We start from the raw sequence: 19,268 nt of genomic DNA, 5'->3' as shown, positions 1-19,268 counted from the left end.
ACTTATAAAGATATAAGAATAAAGAAAAACGTCTATGTCAAACAGCAGAAATTACAAAATGTAGTAGCTTGACAAATAAACAAATAAATAAAGTCTCTGATGTTCTTCAGATGTTTTAAAAGCTGAAAAGGACTGATGTTAGTCCAAAGGTATGTATAGTTCCTTATTCACCACGTGGATAACACATGCAAACGTGTGATGGACCCTCCACATAAGGACAAAATGAAGGCTTACCAGAAGGATTGAACTCATAGGAACGTACGTTCAATGAGTCAATCAAGCTTGTAACCCCAATGGGTAATCAAAAGGGGGAACCTCACGACTGGATGGTAGCAAAGCTTCAGGACATGTCCACACTTCTGACGGAACTTAAAGTGAATGGCAAACCTTCCCACGAGTCATCTCAGATGGATAGATCATATAAGAATAAAGAAGGGGGGCCACATAGCATAATACCGTTTGGAAAAACAGATTTATTAAAATAAGTAAACAACTTACATTTCGGTAGTAAAAAAAGCGCTTCAAATAAAAATTATGGCAGGCAGTGGAGTCTCCCGACGCATTTCGTCTTAAAAGACTTCTTCTGGGGTGCTCTCTCACTGCTGCCATACCCCTTAATATAGATATCTAAGCCCCCTTAATGAGGATACAGCTCGTGTCTAGATTTCTAAGGCACTTCCGGGTTTAGCCAAGATGGCGGACCCGCGTGCGTTCCACGCCTCAGTTGGGTGTGTGTATATGCGTTCCAGCATTATACTGAGATGTTGTTATAAGGTGTAATAAAATTATGAGTGTAGGGACAAAGTAAGAATAAAGACCACTTCCTGGTGAGGATATTCCCAATATAAAACAGTTGTTACCACTCTCCATATCATAGTGGAGAGTGTGGTCCGAGATGGGGAAGAACGAGATGCCGGATGCGCGTCACCCGTTCAGACGGGATGAGCACGCGTCACTTCCCTTCACATGGACCGCTATAGGTAAACAGCGGTTCAAGCCTCGTTTTGGTGTGTATCCACCTATCAGTGGAGCGTGCATCACCACGTCGAACGGGGTGAGAGCACGTGACTCCCCATCACATGGGCGGCTGAAAGTAAACATTAAGTCAAGCCTCCTTCTGGTAACGTCAACCTAGTGACGTCAGTAAAGAACTCTGTATTGACAACAGTGGGAAAGCACAATGTGCAATAACATAAAAATCTGCGTAACAAAAGATATGATCTTTAAATGAATAAATGAGTATGTTATAAATATGGGAATAGTGTATCAATGACTATTAGTGTGTTCAGTGAATAGTGATATCGTGATAGGGAAAACTAAATGAGACATAACGTGATAGAATGATAAAAAATAAAATGAAAAAAAGGGAAAAAGAAAAAAAGAAAGAAAAGATAGAAAAAATATAGAAAAAATATTTAAAAATAAAAAATAAAAATAAACTAAAAATAAAAAATAAAAATAAAAAATAAAAATAAAAATGAAAATGAAAATAAAATAAAAGAAAACTTATAAAGTTGAAAATAAAAATGAAGATAAAAATAAATGAAATAAAAATATTAATAGTAAAAATAAAATGGAAATAAAAATAAATATAAAATTAAAAATAAAAATTTAATAAAGAAAAAATGTTAGAAAATTAAAATAAATAAAATTAAAATTGAAAACGAATATAAAAATGAATATAAGGTGAATATATAAATAAATGTGCGTTTAAGAAGTGGTAGAGAAATTTTTATTTCTATATACCACCTCAAAGTATTATGATGTGGACCAAAAAAAAAAAAATGGAATATAAAGTGTGAAGGATCTTGATAGTGACAATATCCATATCAGTGAAGTCTTTGTATATGTGTACATAAATTTGGCCTCCATAGACCCGAGATATATTCTCAAAAGAGTTCTCCACAATTAAACACCAGTATACAAAACTTATGCTTGCTCTAAAGTAAAACTAAGAATCATTGATAAATGCATTAATGTCAATTTCCATATTCATACCCCTTGGGGAGAGGGACTGTAGCTCATGTATCCAGAAAGTCTCTAGGCGGGAGACACCCCTGGTCTTAGCACAGTTGTCTTATACCTTCAAAAACCCATTGGAGAGATTTCCTTTTAGTAGATCATGTCTCTCCCTTATTACTGTTGATGTCCCATTGAATTAAATTGTTTGATTTTTTTTTTTCCAGTCAGCGACTGGAGATACGAGCTCAAGTTGCAAATGCCTTTCTAGAAAAGTTCCAGCTGACATCTGAGGAAATGAGCATTTTACGTGGAAACCATGAAGGTCCATTAACTGAAGTAAGGAGAAACATTGGGGTTTTTTTTATTAATGTTTGATTTCTTATGGAATTAGGTGACACATACATTGTTTGCAGTAATTTGTGTTACTGTCGCTGTAGAAAATGAAACAAATATTTTTGCACTATATAAGGCAACAAAAGAGTATAATAAAATTGTTAATGCTCAAATAAAGTGCGTAAAACCACCACTAATATAATGAATGCAGCTGTCGGGTGAATGAGCAATACTGAGTGGCCTTTGGAAGCAAGGGTAGGCAGCAGGTGGATTAAAGGAGATTGACCTGCGAATTTTAGGTTCACATCTGGTGATTTGGGATCTTGGCTAGAATTGCTGCAGTTCTGCCCAGGATTCCAAATCGCACTGCAATAGTAGCAAAACGCACCACGCGTGTTTGGGTGCCATTCAGATCAGCCCAGTGGATTGAACAAAAAAAAAAAACGTATACTGTGTACCAGGCTTAAGTCTGCCAGTCCATCTAACTTTCCTCTCCCCCCAGACTGACAATGCTGCTGTTCAAAGTTGTGATTCATCCTCTCTATTTGTCCTGTTTACTGTTATCATTGAAAGTGAAAGTAAAAGAAAATCCCACATTTTGGGCTGTCCCCAAAAAAGTAATAGAAGGGAAATCTTCCAATGGGGACACTAGTTCTAGTCACCTGGAGTCCCCAAAGAATTCCTTTAATTTGCAGGGATTTCCTCTTATTTCCTGTTTGGCTATGGGACAGGAAATTAAGCGAAATCTCCACAATGGAACACAGATGGCAGAAAAAAAAAAATCTGTCGGAGGATATAACCCTCCCTTGCTCTATTCAAAATGAAAAAAAGGTTTTGCCTCTGCTTTAAAGTAGGCAAAAACTTTTTTTTTTTTTTCATTTCGGATAGAGTAAGGGAGGGTTATAACAACCCTGTCAGGTTTAGGTCCACCGTCTGTGTCCCATTGTGGAGACTTCTCTTCACTTCCTGTTCCATAGCCAAACAGGAAGTGAGAGGAAACCCCTGTAAATTAAGGGAATTCTTTGGGGACCCCAGGTGACCAGAACTAGTGTTCCCATTGGAAGATTTCCCTTCTATTACTTTTTTGGGGAAAGCGCAACACTTGGGATTTTTTTTTTTCCCTTTCAAGGATACTAGTTAACAGGACTAATAGAGAGGATGCATTTCCCTAATGGGGACACAAATACAAACTGACAGATGTTCTAATCCTTCTGTACTCTATCCAAAACAAAAAAAAAGTATTGCCTTTCATTATACTTTAAGCGGTGACTGTTCAACAATGGCTCCGAATAGATCGAGGATAGAAAAAAATAAACAAGCATAATGAAGCCGGCATCACACCAAATGGCTCATTGTGCCAAACATTGTTGACATCCAACAGAACTTCTGACTGTCATAAACTTCTCTATGATCATCAATGTGTGTTAACTGGAGCCTGGGGGGCTGGCAAAAGTCCGGTTGACTTGATTTCTAAACCTAAATGCTGGATTATTTTTCCACCTTGATCTCCTGCTATCAAAGCCCGAAGCAGCAGCAGGCAGTTGAGTGTGGAGGGTGTGTTGGGTGAAGTTGTTATTGCTTTATCCTTTTAAATGCACATGAGATCCTGGGCAGCAACTTCACACAACACACCCTCCACACTCGACTGCCAGGCTTTGGTAGCAGGCGATGGAAGTAGAAAAATAATCCAGCATTTGGGTTTAGAAATCAAGTCAACTGGACTTTTGCCAGCCTCCCGGGTTCCAGTTGACACACGATGATCATAGAGAAGTTTGTGACAGTCAGAAGTTCTGTAGGATGCCAATATTGTTTGGCACAATGAGCTATTTGGTGTGATGCCTCGATTACAGCTGGCTTCACTATGCTTGTTTGTTTTTTCTATCCTCGATCCATTCGGAGCCATCGTTGAGCAGCCACTACTTATTACAGATGTCGGATAATACATGCTTTTATGACCATTCTAGTGTGTGGTCCACGCTATCTGGTAAGAGACATATGCTAAGTGTTGGTGTTGGGTGATGGAGCTCGCTGGTGAACCATGTCTACATTTTTGCACTTTATGGACATTTTTTGCTTACATCTGATTCCAGATTTTGCACATTGATATATGTATTTGTTTTTAATTTCGCTAATTAGGATATTTAATGCTCCGTTATTGTATGATTTGTAGGTATCATTTTGTTTGATTTATTTTTTATCACATTACACCTTCATTTGTGTTCATTATATGGAGATTATTTGTTACACATTGTACATTTGAATTTTTTAGCGTGGCTTCTTATCTGAATTACGGTATATTGTTTACAGCAGGTGTCATAGTTGTTATAGGGCGTACACACGGTCGGACTTTGTTTGGACATTCCGACAACAAAATCCTAGGATTTTTTCCGACGGATGTTGGCTCAAACTTGTTTTGTCTACACACTGTCGCACAAAGTTGTCGGAAAATCCGATCGTTCTAAACGCGGTGACGTAAAACACGTACGCCGGGACTATAAACGGGGCAGTGGCCAATAGCTTTCATCTCTTTATTTATTCTGAGCATGCGTGGCACTTTGTCCGTCGGATTTGTGTACACACGATCGGAATTTCCGACAACGGATTTTGTTGTCGGAAAATTTTATCTCCTGCTCTCCAACTTTGTGTGTCGGAAAATCCGATGGAGCCCACACACGGTCGGAATTTCCGACAACACGCTCCGGTTGGACATTTTCCATCGGAAAATCCGACCGTGTGTACGGGGCATTAGAGTGACTGCTTTTATACCATCTTTGACCTAGCGCAGATCTTTTTGATTTTTTTTTTATGTTGCTGCATTTGTGTTTTGTGGAGGGTTAGGCGATTCTGAAGTTATCATTTGCTCTTAATTTAAAGGAGTTCTTCAAGGTTCTGGATAAAGTTAAACAGATCCATAATGATGTCAAAGTGCTTCTGCGAACAAACCAACAAACCGCAGGGTAAGTTTTGTGTTTATATGTCGTTTTCTATGTACATTATACCAGGCATTACCAAGATAATTCTTCCTAGATACTTCTAATACTCACAAACCAATTTGTCGGCAAGAAATATATGTTTATACTGTTCTAAAAAAATTCTCTAGAGCAGTGGTTCTCAACCTTCTAGTGCCGTGACCCCTTGATAAAATTTCCCAAGTTGTGGGGACCCCTAACAGTAAAATTATTTTCGTAGCGTGGATTGTCAGCACCCAAGGCAAGACAAGTAATTTGTGCCCCTAACAAACAGACATTTAGCACTCCCTTAGTCCCTTCCACTTGTACAGTATTAAAACCCCTTATGGTACATTTTAGGATGTACTACTCTCTCTTTGTTCTCCTTTCTTAACCTTTTATCTCTCTCTATCCTAATTGCTTGTTTTTTTCCCAATCTCTCTCTCTAGCCGTCTTTTTCCTATTCTTTCTCTCTCTTTTTCTTTGTTCCTCCCCCTCTTTTCCTCTCACTTCCATGTTTTCTCTATTTTTATTCCTTCTCTTATGCCTTGGGGGGTGGGGGGATTGGGATGAGTGGCAGTGCTGGGGGGAGTTCTGTTTAGCCAACTTAGGTGCTCTTGATCAAGGTCATCTGCTGATCTGAGAACTATAGTGGGGATTTTTAATGGCAACTCTAATTACAGATAGTGTTACTCACTGTGTCTCCGGCTTCACTGTGTCTCCAGCTCTGTGGTGTCTCGTAGCATTGACACCTATGCCGAAATCAGGAGATAGGGTCACCTCCAGCCCCTCCCACTTTACATTCCTCACCAGTCAGCTGACCTCTAGTCTCTGCCCCCCACCCATGCCGTGAACTGAATGAGCAGCTGGGAGGAGGCTGAGTGGGCAGCCGCGGGCTCCAGGAACAGCCCAGCAGGGCGGCTCCAGGCTCCAGGGACAGCCCAGCTGGGCGGCCGCAAAAAGGCTGGGAGAGTGGTGCCGGCTTTAGGAACAGCCCAGGATTTGGTGACCCCTGGCAAATCGTCATTTGACCCCCGATGGGGTCCCGACCCCCAGGTTGAGAACCACTGCTCTAGAGCCTCTTAGGAATAGCAAAGACTTTGATTCTTTGTAATATATCAATTTGGTATCTTTTATGTTATTAAGTCGGTGCACTTGGTAACAGGGACCCTTCATACTACTATTTTACATGAAATATGTATGTAGGAAAAGTTATGATAAAAGACCCTACATGATAAGACCTTTGTACCTTCTTAATGAAATGTTGGGTTCGAAATTGAAAAAGAAGTTTTGAAAAGTTTGTCATGGAGATGAGGAGAGGGGGAGGTGTTCTATTGTCCAACAAGAGAGGACTCTGGCAATATTGTGGAGTTGTCTATGCATCGCAGAGATTACCTGAATATGCTTCTTTTATTTTGCTCAGACTTTAAAGGGATTTTATCGTGCTTTTGTTGTCTTTAGGATTAAAAATACAGTACCTCTTCCTTATGTTATGGAGATGAGTCGAGGGGGAATTATGTAGTCCAACAGGGCTGTCAACACTGCTTTGGATTCCAGTTCAGCAGAGGCAGAGTTGTCAGCTCTGGTATTTTTCTGTACTTGGGGTGATTTTAAGGAGCCAAATCAAATAAGATATAGTACTTTTGTGAACATTTTCCTTATTATGGTCAGGTCTAAGAAAAAATAGATTAAAGGCTGTAATTAAAGCAAAAAGTGGTTCAATAATACTGACACAAGGGGGGGTGAACCTTTTTCCAACTCAGTGATTCTGTTTTTTATTTTTATTGTTTTCTGACATGTTGATGTTATATCTTTTACTTGGATGTTATAAGTTTCAGTGAGTAAATACAGCTGGATAAAACGAAAACTGTGTCTTCATTTCAAGCTGCAACTCAACAAAATGTGATTATTTTAAAGGTGGGGGGGATTGTTTTCTTACACCCACTGTGTATATTAACCACGTCAGCCCTGGAAGCATTTACCCACTTCCTGACCAGGCCATTTTTTGTGATACGGCACTGCGTTACTTTAACTGACAATTGTACGGTCGTGCGACGCTGTACCCAAACAAAATTTATGTCTTTTTTTTTTTTCCAACAAATAGAGCTTTCTTGTGGTTAATTTGATCACCTCTGTAATTTTTTTATTTTTTGCGCTATAAACAAAAAACAAACAAGAAAAAAAAACGAGTTTTTACTGCTATAATACATATCCAAAAAAATTTTTAAAAATAAAAACTTATTCATCAGTTTAGGCCAATATGTATTCTGCCACATATTTTTCGTAAAAAAAACCCCAAAAATCGCAATAGGCGCATATTGATTGGTTTGCGCAAAAGTTATAGCGTCTACAAAATAGGGGAAAGATTTAGGCACTTTTTATTGTTCTTACTAGTAATGGCGGGCGATCTGCAATTTTATAGCAGGATTGCAACATTGCGGTGGACAAATCTGACCCTAAGTGACACTTTTTGGTGACCAGTGACACCAATACTGTGATCAGTGCTATAAAAATGTACTGATCACTGTATAAATGGCACTGGCAGGGAAGGGGTTAACATTAGGGGCAATCAAAGGGTTAAGTGTTCCTTAGGGAGGTGCTTTCTAACTGTCATGGGGGACGGACTGACTGGGAGTAGAGAGAGGTCGCTGTTCTTGATCACTAGGAACAGCTGATCTCTTTCTCCTCCCCTGTCAGAACGGGGATCCGCCTTGTTTACAAAGGCAGATCCCTGTTCTGCCCCTCTGCGGTGGGTGCGCACGCCTGCAAAATCCAGTGCACGTACCGATGTGTCAGTACGTCGATTCAGGGCCGATCCTAGGGTCACAGACGCCTGGGTGCAGAAATATTTCTGGCGCCCCCACGCGGGTGTGGTAATCTTACCAACTCCTCCCCTTTACAAATGTTACTATGGCAACGACTCAAACACAGAGATGCTCCCCTAAGAAGTCTTCATTACCCTGGGATCTTCCCATGATCTTTTAACAATAAAGAAAATACAGGAAGAGTGTACACTAATGAGACCTGGAGGGGAGTCTCTCTAATGCACACAGAGGGCTGTCTGTTAGAGAGTCTGTTAGAAAGAGCCTCCAGACATAATACAGGAGACAGTCAGAGACTGTAGACATGATACAAGAGACGGTCAGAGACTACAATCATAGTACAGGAGATGTTCAGAGCCTGCAGACATGTTACAAGAGATGGTCAGAGACTGCAGACATGTTACAAGAGATGGTCAGAGACTGCAGACATGTTACAAGAGATGGTCAGAGACTGCAGACATGTTACAAGAGATGGTCAGAGACTGCAGACATGATACAAGAGATGGTCAGAGACTGCAGACATGATACAGGAGATGGTCAGAGACTGCAGACATGTTACAAGAGATGGTCAGAGACTGCAGACATGTTACAAGAGATGGTCAGAGACTGCAGACATACTACAGGAGATGGTCAGAGACTGGAGATATAATACAGGAGATGGTCAGAGACTGCAGACATAGTACAGGAGACAGTCAGAGAATGCAGACATGATACAAGAGATGGTCAGAGACTGCAGACATGATACAGGAGATGATCAGAGACTGCAGACATAGTACAGGAGATGATCAGAGACTGCAGACATGATACAAGAGATGGTCAGAGACTACAGTTCCTATGGACGTTAGTAAATAGTGGCCGATCGGCCCTCTCACCTGACCCAGCAATACAGCAACAACGGTTCCTCTGATCAGGAGTCAGCTCACTCTGAATTGCCCGTGGCGAGTCCGCTGAGTAGCACCCAGATCTGTATTCTGGCAATGACTCCATTCCTTTCTCCGCCAGGGATGGCGCCAGGCTGTGTGGCTTTCCCTCTGGTGGTGCAGGTCAGCGGGGTTCTCTCTCTCTGATGGTGTTCCCTCAGCACTGTCCTCTCCCTCTGGAGTACTGGGTGTACTTCCCTGAAAGCTTTTCCGGACTCCTGGCTCTCTCTCTCTCTCCCATTCAGCTGAGCATGCTGTGTGGGCTGCAGTTTCCGTGTTACAGTGGGGCTGCCGGTCCTCGGGACTACATGCCCCACAATCCTCCTCTTTGCTCCTTTGTTTTTCTTCCCTGGCCGATATGAAGGTGGGGGGAAGAAACATAGTGCGCCGCTCACTAGTATAGCAGCGCGCGCGAAGAGGAGAGGGAGAGGGGTGTCACCTGGTGCGGTAAAACATGGTGTCACCCCCCTCCACCAACTATAGTCGCCCTTCAGTACAGATCCCCCTCCACTAAGTATAGACCCCCTTCCGTCAGTGCAGACCCCCCACTAAGTATAAACTCCTCCCTCAGTATAGACCCCCCAGGACAAAACACCCCCCTCTATCAGTATAGACCCCCCTCAGGACAAACCAACCACCCCTCCATTAGTACAGACCCCCCTCAGGACAACCCGCCCCCCCTCCATGAGTACAGACCCCCCCAGAACAAACCACCCCCCCTACATTAGTACAGAACCACCCCTCCTCCATTAGTACAGACCCCCCCTGAACAAACCACTCCCCTCCATTAGTGCAGATCCCCCTCAGGACAAACCACCCCCCTCCATTAGTACAGAACCATCCCCCTCGATTAGTACAGACCCCCCAAAACAAACCACCCCCCTCCATTAGTACAGACCCCTCTAAAACAAACCACCCCCCCTCCATTAGTACAGACCCCCCAGAACAAACCACCCCTCCATTAGTACAGACCCCCGGGACAAACCACCCCCTCTCCATTAGTACAGACCCCCCGGGACAACCCCCCCTTCATTAGTACAGACCCCCCCAGAACAAACCACCCCCCTCCATTAGTACAGACCCCCCTGGACAAACCACCCCCTCCATTAGTAAAGACCCCCAAGAACAAACCACCCCCTTCCATTAGTACAGACCCCCCAGGACAAACCACCCCCCTTCATTAGTACAGACCCCCCAGAACAAACCACTCCCCTCCATTAGTACAGACCCTCCAGAACAAACCACCCCCCTCCATTAGTACAGACCCCCCAGAACAAACCCCCCCCTCCATTAGTACAGACACCCCAGAACAAACCCCCCCCCCTCCATTAGTACAGACCCCCAGGACAAACCACCCGCCCTCTATTAGTACAGACCCCCCCGGGACAAACCACCCCCCTCCATTAGTACAGACCCCCCAGAATAAACCCCCCCTCTCCATTAGTACAGACCCCCCCAGAACAAATCACCCCCCCTCCATTAGTACAGACCCCCCAGGACAAACCACCCCCCTCCATTAGTACAGACCCCCCAGAACAAACCACCCCCCCTCCATTAGTACAGACCCCCCAGGACAAACCCCCCCCTTCATTAGTACAGACCCCCAGAACAAACCACCCCCCTCCATTAGTACAGACCCCCCAGAACAAACCCTCCCTCTCCATTAGTACAGACCCCCCTAGAACAAACCACCCCCCTCCAATAGTACAGACCCCCCAGGACAAACCACCCCCCTCCATTAGTACAGACCCCCCAGAATAAACCACCCCCCTCCATTAGTACAGACCCCCAGAACAAACCCCCCCTCTCCATTAGTACAGACCCCCCCCAGAACAAACCCCCCCTCTCCATTAGTACAGACCCCCCCAGAACAAACCACCCCCCTCCATTAGTACAGACCCCCCAGGACAAACCACCCCCCTCCATTAGTACAGACCCCCCCCAAAACAAACCACCCCCCCTCCATTAGTACAGACCTCCCCAGAACAAACCACCCCCCCTCCATTAGTACAGACCCCCCCCAGGACAAACCACCCCCCCTTCATTAGTACAGACCCCCAGAACAAACCACCCCCCTCCATTAGTACAGACCCCCCAGAACAAACCACCCCGCTCCATTAGTACAGCCCCCCCAGAACAAACCACCCCCCCTTCATTAGTACAGACCCCCCAAAACAAACCACCCCCCTCCATTAGTATAGACCCCCCCAGGACAACCCCCCTTCCGATCTGTGGCTAGTTCCGCTCTCCTCCGCTGACAGGAGAAGGGAGGGGGGATGGCTGGGCTACGGCAAGAGACACATCGACGGCGGTGGCTGCGGTGACCGGTGGAAAGAGCCGCTTGTGGACATGGAGAGGAGGAGGAGGGAGGGGAGCACTCTGGCGCTTCAGCGCCCCCACCTCTGTGGCGCCGGGTGCACTGCACCCCGTGCACCCCGGCCAGGACCGGCCCTGCGTCGATTCGCACAGCCAAGCCAACTTGCCGCAGTATAACTGCGGTTGCTGGTCGGGAACTGGTTAATATATATATATGTGTGTGTGTGTGTGTGTGTGCGCACACACACACACACTTGATAACCAATTGAGCTCTTTGTACATACTATGTACGTCCAAAGAGTGAATCCTTAATCACAAGCATCGGCCTGTGTGGGTTTTGTTTAGCCAGCGACCGGCTTCAAAGTGAAAGTTATCCGGCAACTCCATAGCTGCAGACCACTTTTACAGAGTCGGCAGTGCTGTGCCTCCCCCACCTGCCGGCGATCCCCCCGTCTCCTGTAGTTCCCGGGCTGTGCTGCACTCACCGGAGCCCGGGAACTCATCTGCCGGCTGGGGGAGAGAGATTGCAGTGAGACCGATGCAAACCCATGCCTCAATCTCACTTGTGATATGACTGATTTCTGATTGGGACTCTAAAACAAAGTTAATACTGCAGCTGCAGGAACAGATTCACAGGACTCAATCACTGTGTTTAAAATGTCCGTTCGGTGAAAAATTTATTATTACATGTTATTTTATACATAGATAAGAAAGGGGTGGTGTGAGATGTTATTAAAAAGTAACAAATAGCAATATGTTATTAAAAGCTAACAAATAGAAATATATTATTAAAAACTAGCGAATAGAACAATTGCAAAAGTAAAACCTTGAAAAGGGAGGGGGGAGTAGAGAGCGTTTAGTAGGAGAAGTGTCTGTGTGTTAGGTGAAGGTTACAGAACACATTTCAACAGTGAGAACAAAATGGATTCTCCTGTGCTTAAATGAACAGTACAGTGAATGTCCATGTCATTTCCCCCCTTTTGTTTATTTGACACCATTCTTCTCCGCGTTACATTCAGCCGATTGCTGGTAACTCCTGTTACATTGGCGCAGAGAGACGGCGTCCTGTTCAGCTCTCTCCTAGCTTTCTCACAATAATGGGTTCATCAGGGCTGGTGGTACATTTGTTGGTACAGCGGGTAGTCACACAGAGGCATAGCCTGATGAGGAAGTAAATAACAAACATGAGAAATAGGAACATCACAATGTAAGCGCCTAGTTTCTGTAACCATGTTGCTATGCCATATAAAAAATCACCAAAACCTCCTAAACCCTGAAAGGGGTTCCATCCATCTTTAGCAATATCTCTGGCCTTATTCTGTAGTTCTCTTATCTTAGCAAGATGTCCTTTAATAATGTCCTCATTATCAGAAATGTATATACAACAGTCAGTGCGAAATATCTTACACATCCCACCTTGAGCTGCAGTGAGATAATTTAGCGTTAATCTGTGCTCTAATACTACTTTTTTAAGCTGAGCCATTTCTTCATTTAATAAACCTATATCAGTGGTAGTAAGGTTAATAATCTCATCTACAATTCTAGTGTAATTATTTAGTCTTTTCATTGCTTCAATTCCCCATCCTGTCCAGGAAGGGAACCATGACCATGCCATGTCACCTTCAGTGAACAGTTCTCTTTTGAACACTAAAGGGTATTCTGGACTTTATCTGGTCGCACTGTATCTTTGCGAACAGCCAAAGCAGGTACTAACTTCCCAATATAACATGTACCTGTTTGGGGATGTAAGTGAGAACACACCCAGCAGTTACTAGCGTTGCTATGGGTTGCATACAATTTTAACATTTGGATGAAAGGGTTATTTTTCCATGTCTCAGTTCTCACAAACAACAAAAAGAAAAGAAACATTATCATCTTTTTTTCAAAGGATATCATCACTTCAGGATTTTCTTGCAGTGACTGGCGTGAATCCAGGTGGGCTTTCCTTCCAACTTGACAGCAGAACCGGTTGTCAAAAGCACCAAATGTGGTCCGTCAAATTTTGGTTCTAGTGGCTTTCTGACGTGTCGCTTGACCACCACCCAGTCACCTGGTTGGATTCTGTGAATACCTGAAACAGAATCTGGGTCGGGGATAGATTTATAAACACCTTCATGTATTTTATTCAATGTTCTTTGCAAAATCTGAACATATTCTAACAGATTAGAGTGAGAAGCCTGCAACTGTTGGGGAAAATATAGCCCTGTTTTGGGTGGCCCTCCAAATAAAATCTCATAGGGGGACAGCCCATGTGGTTGTTTAGGGGTAGTTCTTACAGAATATAGGGCTAATGGCAAAGCTTCCACCCATCCTTTTCCTGTATCTGCTTTAATTTTTGCACATCTGTTTTTCAAAATTCCATTAAGTCTCTCAACTTTACCACTACTTTGTGGATGATAAGGTGTATGGAAAGCTTGCTGTATGTGAAGGGCTTCCATTACCTCTTTCATTACTTCCCCAGTAAAATGGGTTCCTCTGTCACTCTCAATAGTTTCAGGAACTCCATATCTACAAACTATTTCATTCAAAATTTTCTTTGCTGTTGTTTTTGCATTTGCTTTGGCTACTGGCCAGCTCTCGGGCCAACCTGAAAACATGTCAACACACACTAAAGCAAACTCATAGGTGCCTATTCTGGGCATCTGAATGTAGTCTATTTGAATTCTTTGGAAAGGGAAATCTGGCTTTGGAGAATGCCTTTGGGGAACATGAACAGGCCTCCCTGCATTGTACAGAGCACAAGTGAGACATGAAGCACAAAACCTGGCTGCAAATGCACTAAATCCAGGTGCTATCCAATAGCAGTCAGTAAGTGCCACCATCGCGCCCTTAGCAAGATGACTGACGCCATGTGCCAGCTGTGCTAAAACTGGGTACAAACTCCTGGGTAGACACCACCTGTTGTCAGCGCTCCACAGGCCCTGCTGATTTTGGGTAGCATTACATTTGATCCACTTATCCTTCTCTTCATCAGGGGCCTGGTTCTGCAACTGAATTAGAGTTTCTACATCCCACTGCTCTTGATGAGGGGAATCTGTCCCTGCTACCTGGGCGACCCCTACAGTGGATGTGACTCCAAATGCCATAAGGGCAGCATCCTTTGCCGCTTGGTCCGCTAAAGCATTTCCTCTGGCTGTCATGTCACTTCCCCTCGCATGCCCTTTTACCTTCAAGATGGCAACTTCTGCTGGTTTCTGAAAGGCCTCAAATAGCCGCTCTATGAGTTTTGCATGTCTCACTGGCTTCCCTGCACTAGTCAGAAAGTGCCGTGCTTTCCAGATAGGCCCATAATCGTGGGCTATTCCAAATGCATATCTGCTGTCAGTGTAAACATTTCCCCTTTGATTCTCTAGGAGATGACATGCTTTGACTACAGCATACAACTCCGCTTCCTGTGCTGACATCTGGGGTTTCAATGCTTCCTGATGTAAAATGGTGTCTGTAGTGGTTACAGCAAACCCTGTGTGTGGCTGACCATCGTCAGTGTAAAATCTGGAACCATCTACGAATAAGTGTGTGTCACAATCTGATAAGGGCTCATCTTTTGCTGGTGTGACAGAGGCCCTTTCTACCTCCATAAGAGCCATACAATCATGAGAAAAACTCTCAGGTTCTACATCAGTACCATTTGTTGCATCTTCCTCATCAATTATAGGAAGAAGAGTAGCCGGATTTAAAGTAACACATCGTTTGATTGTTAAATTCGATGGAGCAAAAAGAGCAGACTGGTACTTGTCAAATCTACTGGCAGACACATGTCTAGTATTTACTTGATTCATGATTTCCTGTACTGCATGTGGCACATACAGGATCAGAGCAGAATCTAGTACAAGCTCCGTTACTTTGTCTAGCAGCAAAATGCAGGCTGCTATGGCTCGCATACAACTGGGGGAGCCTTTGATGACAGGGTCTAATGAGGCTGATACATACATCACAGGCCTCTGTTTGTCTCCATGTAGCTGGGTGAGTACACCTGCAGCAAATCCATTGACTTCATTGACTCCTGGCTGGCTCGCCAAGAACAACGAGAAAGTCTTAGTATAGTCAGGAAGTCCAATGGCGGGAGCTTCAGACAAAATTTTAATAAGCTCCTTCATCTGCAATTCATTGTCCCATGTGAGTTTGAAAGGGTTTCTAGTGGTAGCCTCATATAGAGGAGCCATAAGTTCTGATGCATTTGGAATCCAGTCCCTACAATATCCCACTAACCCCAGGAAGGCACGTAGTTGCCGGACATTTCTTGGCTTTTCAAAGTTTTGTAGAGTTTTAACTCGATCTGGGGTTAGGTGACGGATTCCATGTGAAATGCAGTGACCCAGGAAGATCACTTTCTCTTGGCAGTATTGTAGCTTATCTTTGCTAACTTTGTTGTTACTGTTATAGAGAAACAGGAGAAGGCTTACTGTTTCTCTGCTACAAATGTCCTTTGTATCAGAACAAATAAGCAAATCGTCTATGTACTGAAGCAAAACTGTGTTTGGGTGTGAGGGGGACCATTGGTCCAATACTTGCTTTAACGCAGTATTATATTCAGAGGGGCTACTCACACAGCCTTGGGGCAATCTTGTCCATGCTAACTTTTGGGCATCATGGGTAAATGAAAAAAGGTGCCAGCAATCTGGGTGCAGGGGCACCGAAAAGAAAGCATTTGCAAGATCAATCACTGTAAAGCAGGTGCTGGAGGCAGGTATTCCACTTAGTAAAGTGCGGGGGTTGGGCACGATCGGGGTATCTGCCTCTATTATATTGTTAATGGCTCTCAAATCATGCACCATGCGATATGTCACCTGCCCACCCTTCTTGTCTGGCTTCTTTGCAATTGGGAACAGGGGTGTATTGACCTGGGACTTAATTGGTACAACAACCCCTGCTGCTTTCAGTTGAGTGATTTGATCCTTTATCCCCTCAGTCTGAGCAATACTCAGTGGGTACTGTTTAATCTGTGGGAGATGGGCTCCTGGTTTAATTTTTATCATGACTGGGGTGCAATCCAGCAGACCTACATCATATTTGCTGGTGGCCCATAATTCAGTGGGAATCACTTTCAATTCTGGTGGAAATGACAGAGTGGAGTCTTGGATTAAAAATACTCCACAGGCAGAATTTAAAACTTCTCCTGATAGACTACTGACCACTTGGACTCCTGTAGGAGTGTAGTCTATGTTTGCTAAAATTTGGTTCAAAATGTCAGCTCCCAAAAGATTGGTAGGAACTGTGTCTGAAACTAACACTTTAGTGACAATTTCTGTTTGCTGTCCTAGCCTGAGTTTAAGTGGCTTGGACTCAACCAAATCAGTAGAGGTCCCGGTTAGGCCAACACCAGAGATAACATTTGTAAATAATAATCCTGGAGGTAAGTCCTCTATATTAAAAACACTTCGGCTTGCACCAGTATCAATTAAACAGGTTAATTCTGTTTCTCCTCCAGGATAGGGGAGTTCTTGTAAAAATACTTTTACTCTGGCCTCGGGACCATTGTCTCCCCTATTTAACATGATTGATACTGGCATGCCATTTTCCTATGCCTGATCCACTGCTTTTGGCAGAGAACTGGGATCAGCATGAGGGGCCTCTAAGCTCTTTTCTAGTCTACGGTCAGGAAGATGGCAGAATTTGGCTATGTGTCCTTCCCCATCACAATTGTAGCATATAATTGGTCCCCGATTGCCATGATTTCTGAAATTGCCTTTGCCTCTTCCTTTTCCTTTTCCTCTCTGCTTCCCCATGTACATTACCTTGGGTTTGCTGTCTTTTTGGTTAATCCTGTTTTCTATGGACAACAGGATAGGCAGGACGTCTCGAATAGACATATTGCCTGCCTCAGGCCTTGCTGTGAACAACTTTTCTTTCAACTGGGGTATTAAACCATCAAGAAACCTTTGTTTCACCAGTTGTGTAGATGGACTTGCAGTTTCTCCCGCCTTCTCTTCCTCTATTTTAATGCCTGCTTCCTCAGCCATATCACTTAACCGCCTCCAATAAGCCCCTGCTGCTTCCTCTTTCCCTTGCTTAGCATTCATAAATTCAGCATGTCTGGTTTGTCCATATATTTGGGGCAATTTTTCCTTCAATTTCTCACAAACCTCCCGTCCACTAACCATCTTACCTAGATTTTTGACGTCTACACCACATTCTTTAAGTATATAGCCAGACATGTTGCTTCCCACTGCTTTAATAAGAAGCTGATGAATGTCAGTAGCAGAAGCCTCATATGCTTCCTGTGCAGCACTGAGTTTGTTTGCAAACCCAATTGGATTCTTTCTAGGATCTCCCAATCCTTCTAATATGGCTCTCATATCTTGGGGACTAAAAGGTACATGCCATTTAATTTGAGACTTACTGTCAACAGCATCACCTTCAAAAACTAATTGGGTTCTGACAGGATAAACTGCAACAGATTTCTCTATGCCAGGGGCAGAAGGGCTGGCATCTCCCTTCCTTCTCTCTTCATCTTGCTGCCACAATTTGGAAATTATGGTTTGCTCTGGAAGTTCAGACTCTATCTCTCTTTCTCTGGCCAAAGCCTTAAGTTCAGAGAGATCTAGGTTTGCATATGTGCCCTTTGATTTATGCCAATCATCTGTTTCTAGGATACGAGCCAAATCCCTCTTTGTAGGTTGATATGGGGCTGTTAAACCTCTGCTCTCTACTATATTGCATAGCTCATCTTTTGTGTGTTCCATGTAATCTAATTCTTTTGCTTTTGTGCGTGGTCCCCTTAAAGCCAAACTGGCAGCCACATAAGGTAGGGGGTCCTCCTCTACAGAGTCTTCTGGCTAAACGTAGTAAATTTGGGCAGTACTTTTATTAAATATTTCCGTCAAGCCAGTTTGATTTGCTACTTTAGCTTCTGTCTCCCATGTGCAAGCTATTTTCCACGTTCCTTCACTGCACAGTAGTGGGCCATAATCGTGCAGAAAAGTTTGCCATACTTTTAAATCAAAAGTCCCTTCAGATTTTAAAGGTTTAGCTGTTCCCTTTGTCCATTCTACCCATTTATCTAGGGGCTCAGTATAGGCAGAACCGTACCTTCGGTTCATATATTCTCTAGCGCTCATCTTGCGCTGGGCATTTTCTGAAGGCCTCTCTCCCTTCATTCCCTTAATTAATTTAATGCCCATAATGACTGGCCAGTCTTCTCTCTTCTCTACTTGTGCCTACACCCTCTTGCCTCTAAAACAAATAGTACAGCAAATCTGCAGATTTACAAGAATAGTCTCCACTTATCTACGTGGATAGAAGGGGTTTATGACAATAGACAAAACACTCATTAAGAGACCCTCCTCGTCTCTTCTCTTCTCTGAGTTTTATCTGACCCTACCATGCGCCTCTGACCCAGGTCGCCCACAAGGAGTCAACGCAGGGAACTGCAGAGGATTTTCCCTATCCACACACAGTCCAACCCGTGAAGGGGGACACAAACACATTCACACACACACGTTACCCAACCAGAAAGGTCCGAGAGTGGTCTGGTTTCCTTGAGAACCGACAGATAGGATACATAGGAAAAGGCAGAAATATAGCAAGCTTAAGGGCAGCTTACCTAGCCGGCATTTGAGGTCTGCGTTTCCCGATGATCCCGATCGAAGCGCGGTTCCTTCTGGAGACTCTGCCAAACTCCTGTTATGACTCGCCAAGACTGATATGACTGATTTCTGATTGGGACTCTAAAACAAAGTTAATACTGCAGCTGCAGGAACAGATTCACAGGACTCAATCACTGTGTTTAAAATGTCCGTTCGGTGAAAAATTTATTATTACATGTTATTTTATACATAGATAAGAAAGGGGTGGTGTGAGATGTTATTAAAAAGTAACAAATAGCAATATGTTATTAAAAGCTAACAAATAGAAATATATTATTAAAAACTAGCGAATAGAACAATTGCAAAAGTAAAACCTTGAAAAGGGAGGGGGGAGTAGAGAGCGTTTAGTAGGAGAAGTGTCTGTGTGTTAGGTGAAGGTTA

At 43.7% G+C, this 19,268-nt stretch overlaps 1 protein-coding gene across 1 annotated transcript in view; it reads left to right on the top strand.

The window, feature by feature from the left end:
- The window catches only part of COG6 (component of oligomeric golgi complex 6), a 206,333-nt gene that overhangs the window by 88,456 nt on the left and 98,609 nt on the right, over positions 1–19,268 (top strand). The window contains exons 5-6 of the mRNA XM_073613271.1: positions 2,187–2,298; positions 5,170–5,252. Coding sequence (XP_073469372.1) covers positions 2,187–2,298; positions 5,170–5,252 — 195 coding nt within the window. The remainder of the gene's footprint in view (positions 1–2,186; positions 2,299–5,169; positions 5,253–19,268) is intronic.

Source organism: Aquarana catesbeiana, linkage group LG02 (genome assembly GCF_042186555.1).
Source record: "Aquarana catesbeiana isolate 2022-GZ linkage group LG02, ASM4218655v1, whole genome shotgun sequence".
NCBI lineage: Eukaryota > Metazoa > Chordata > Amphibia > Anura > Ranidae > Aquarana > Aquarana catesbeiana.
Note: the sequence above shows the minus strand (reverse complement) of the source record. Positions and strands in the feature narration are given on the sequence as shown.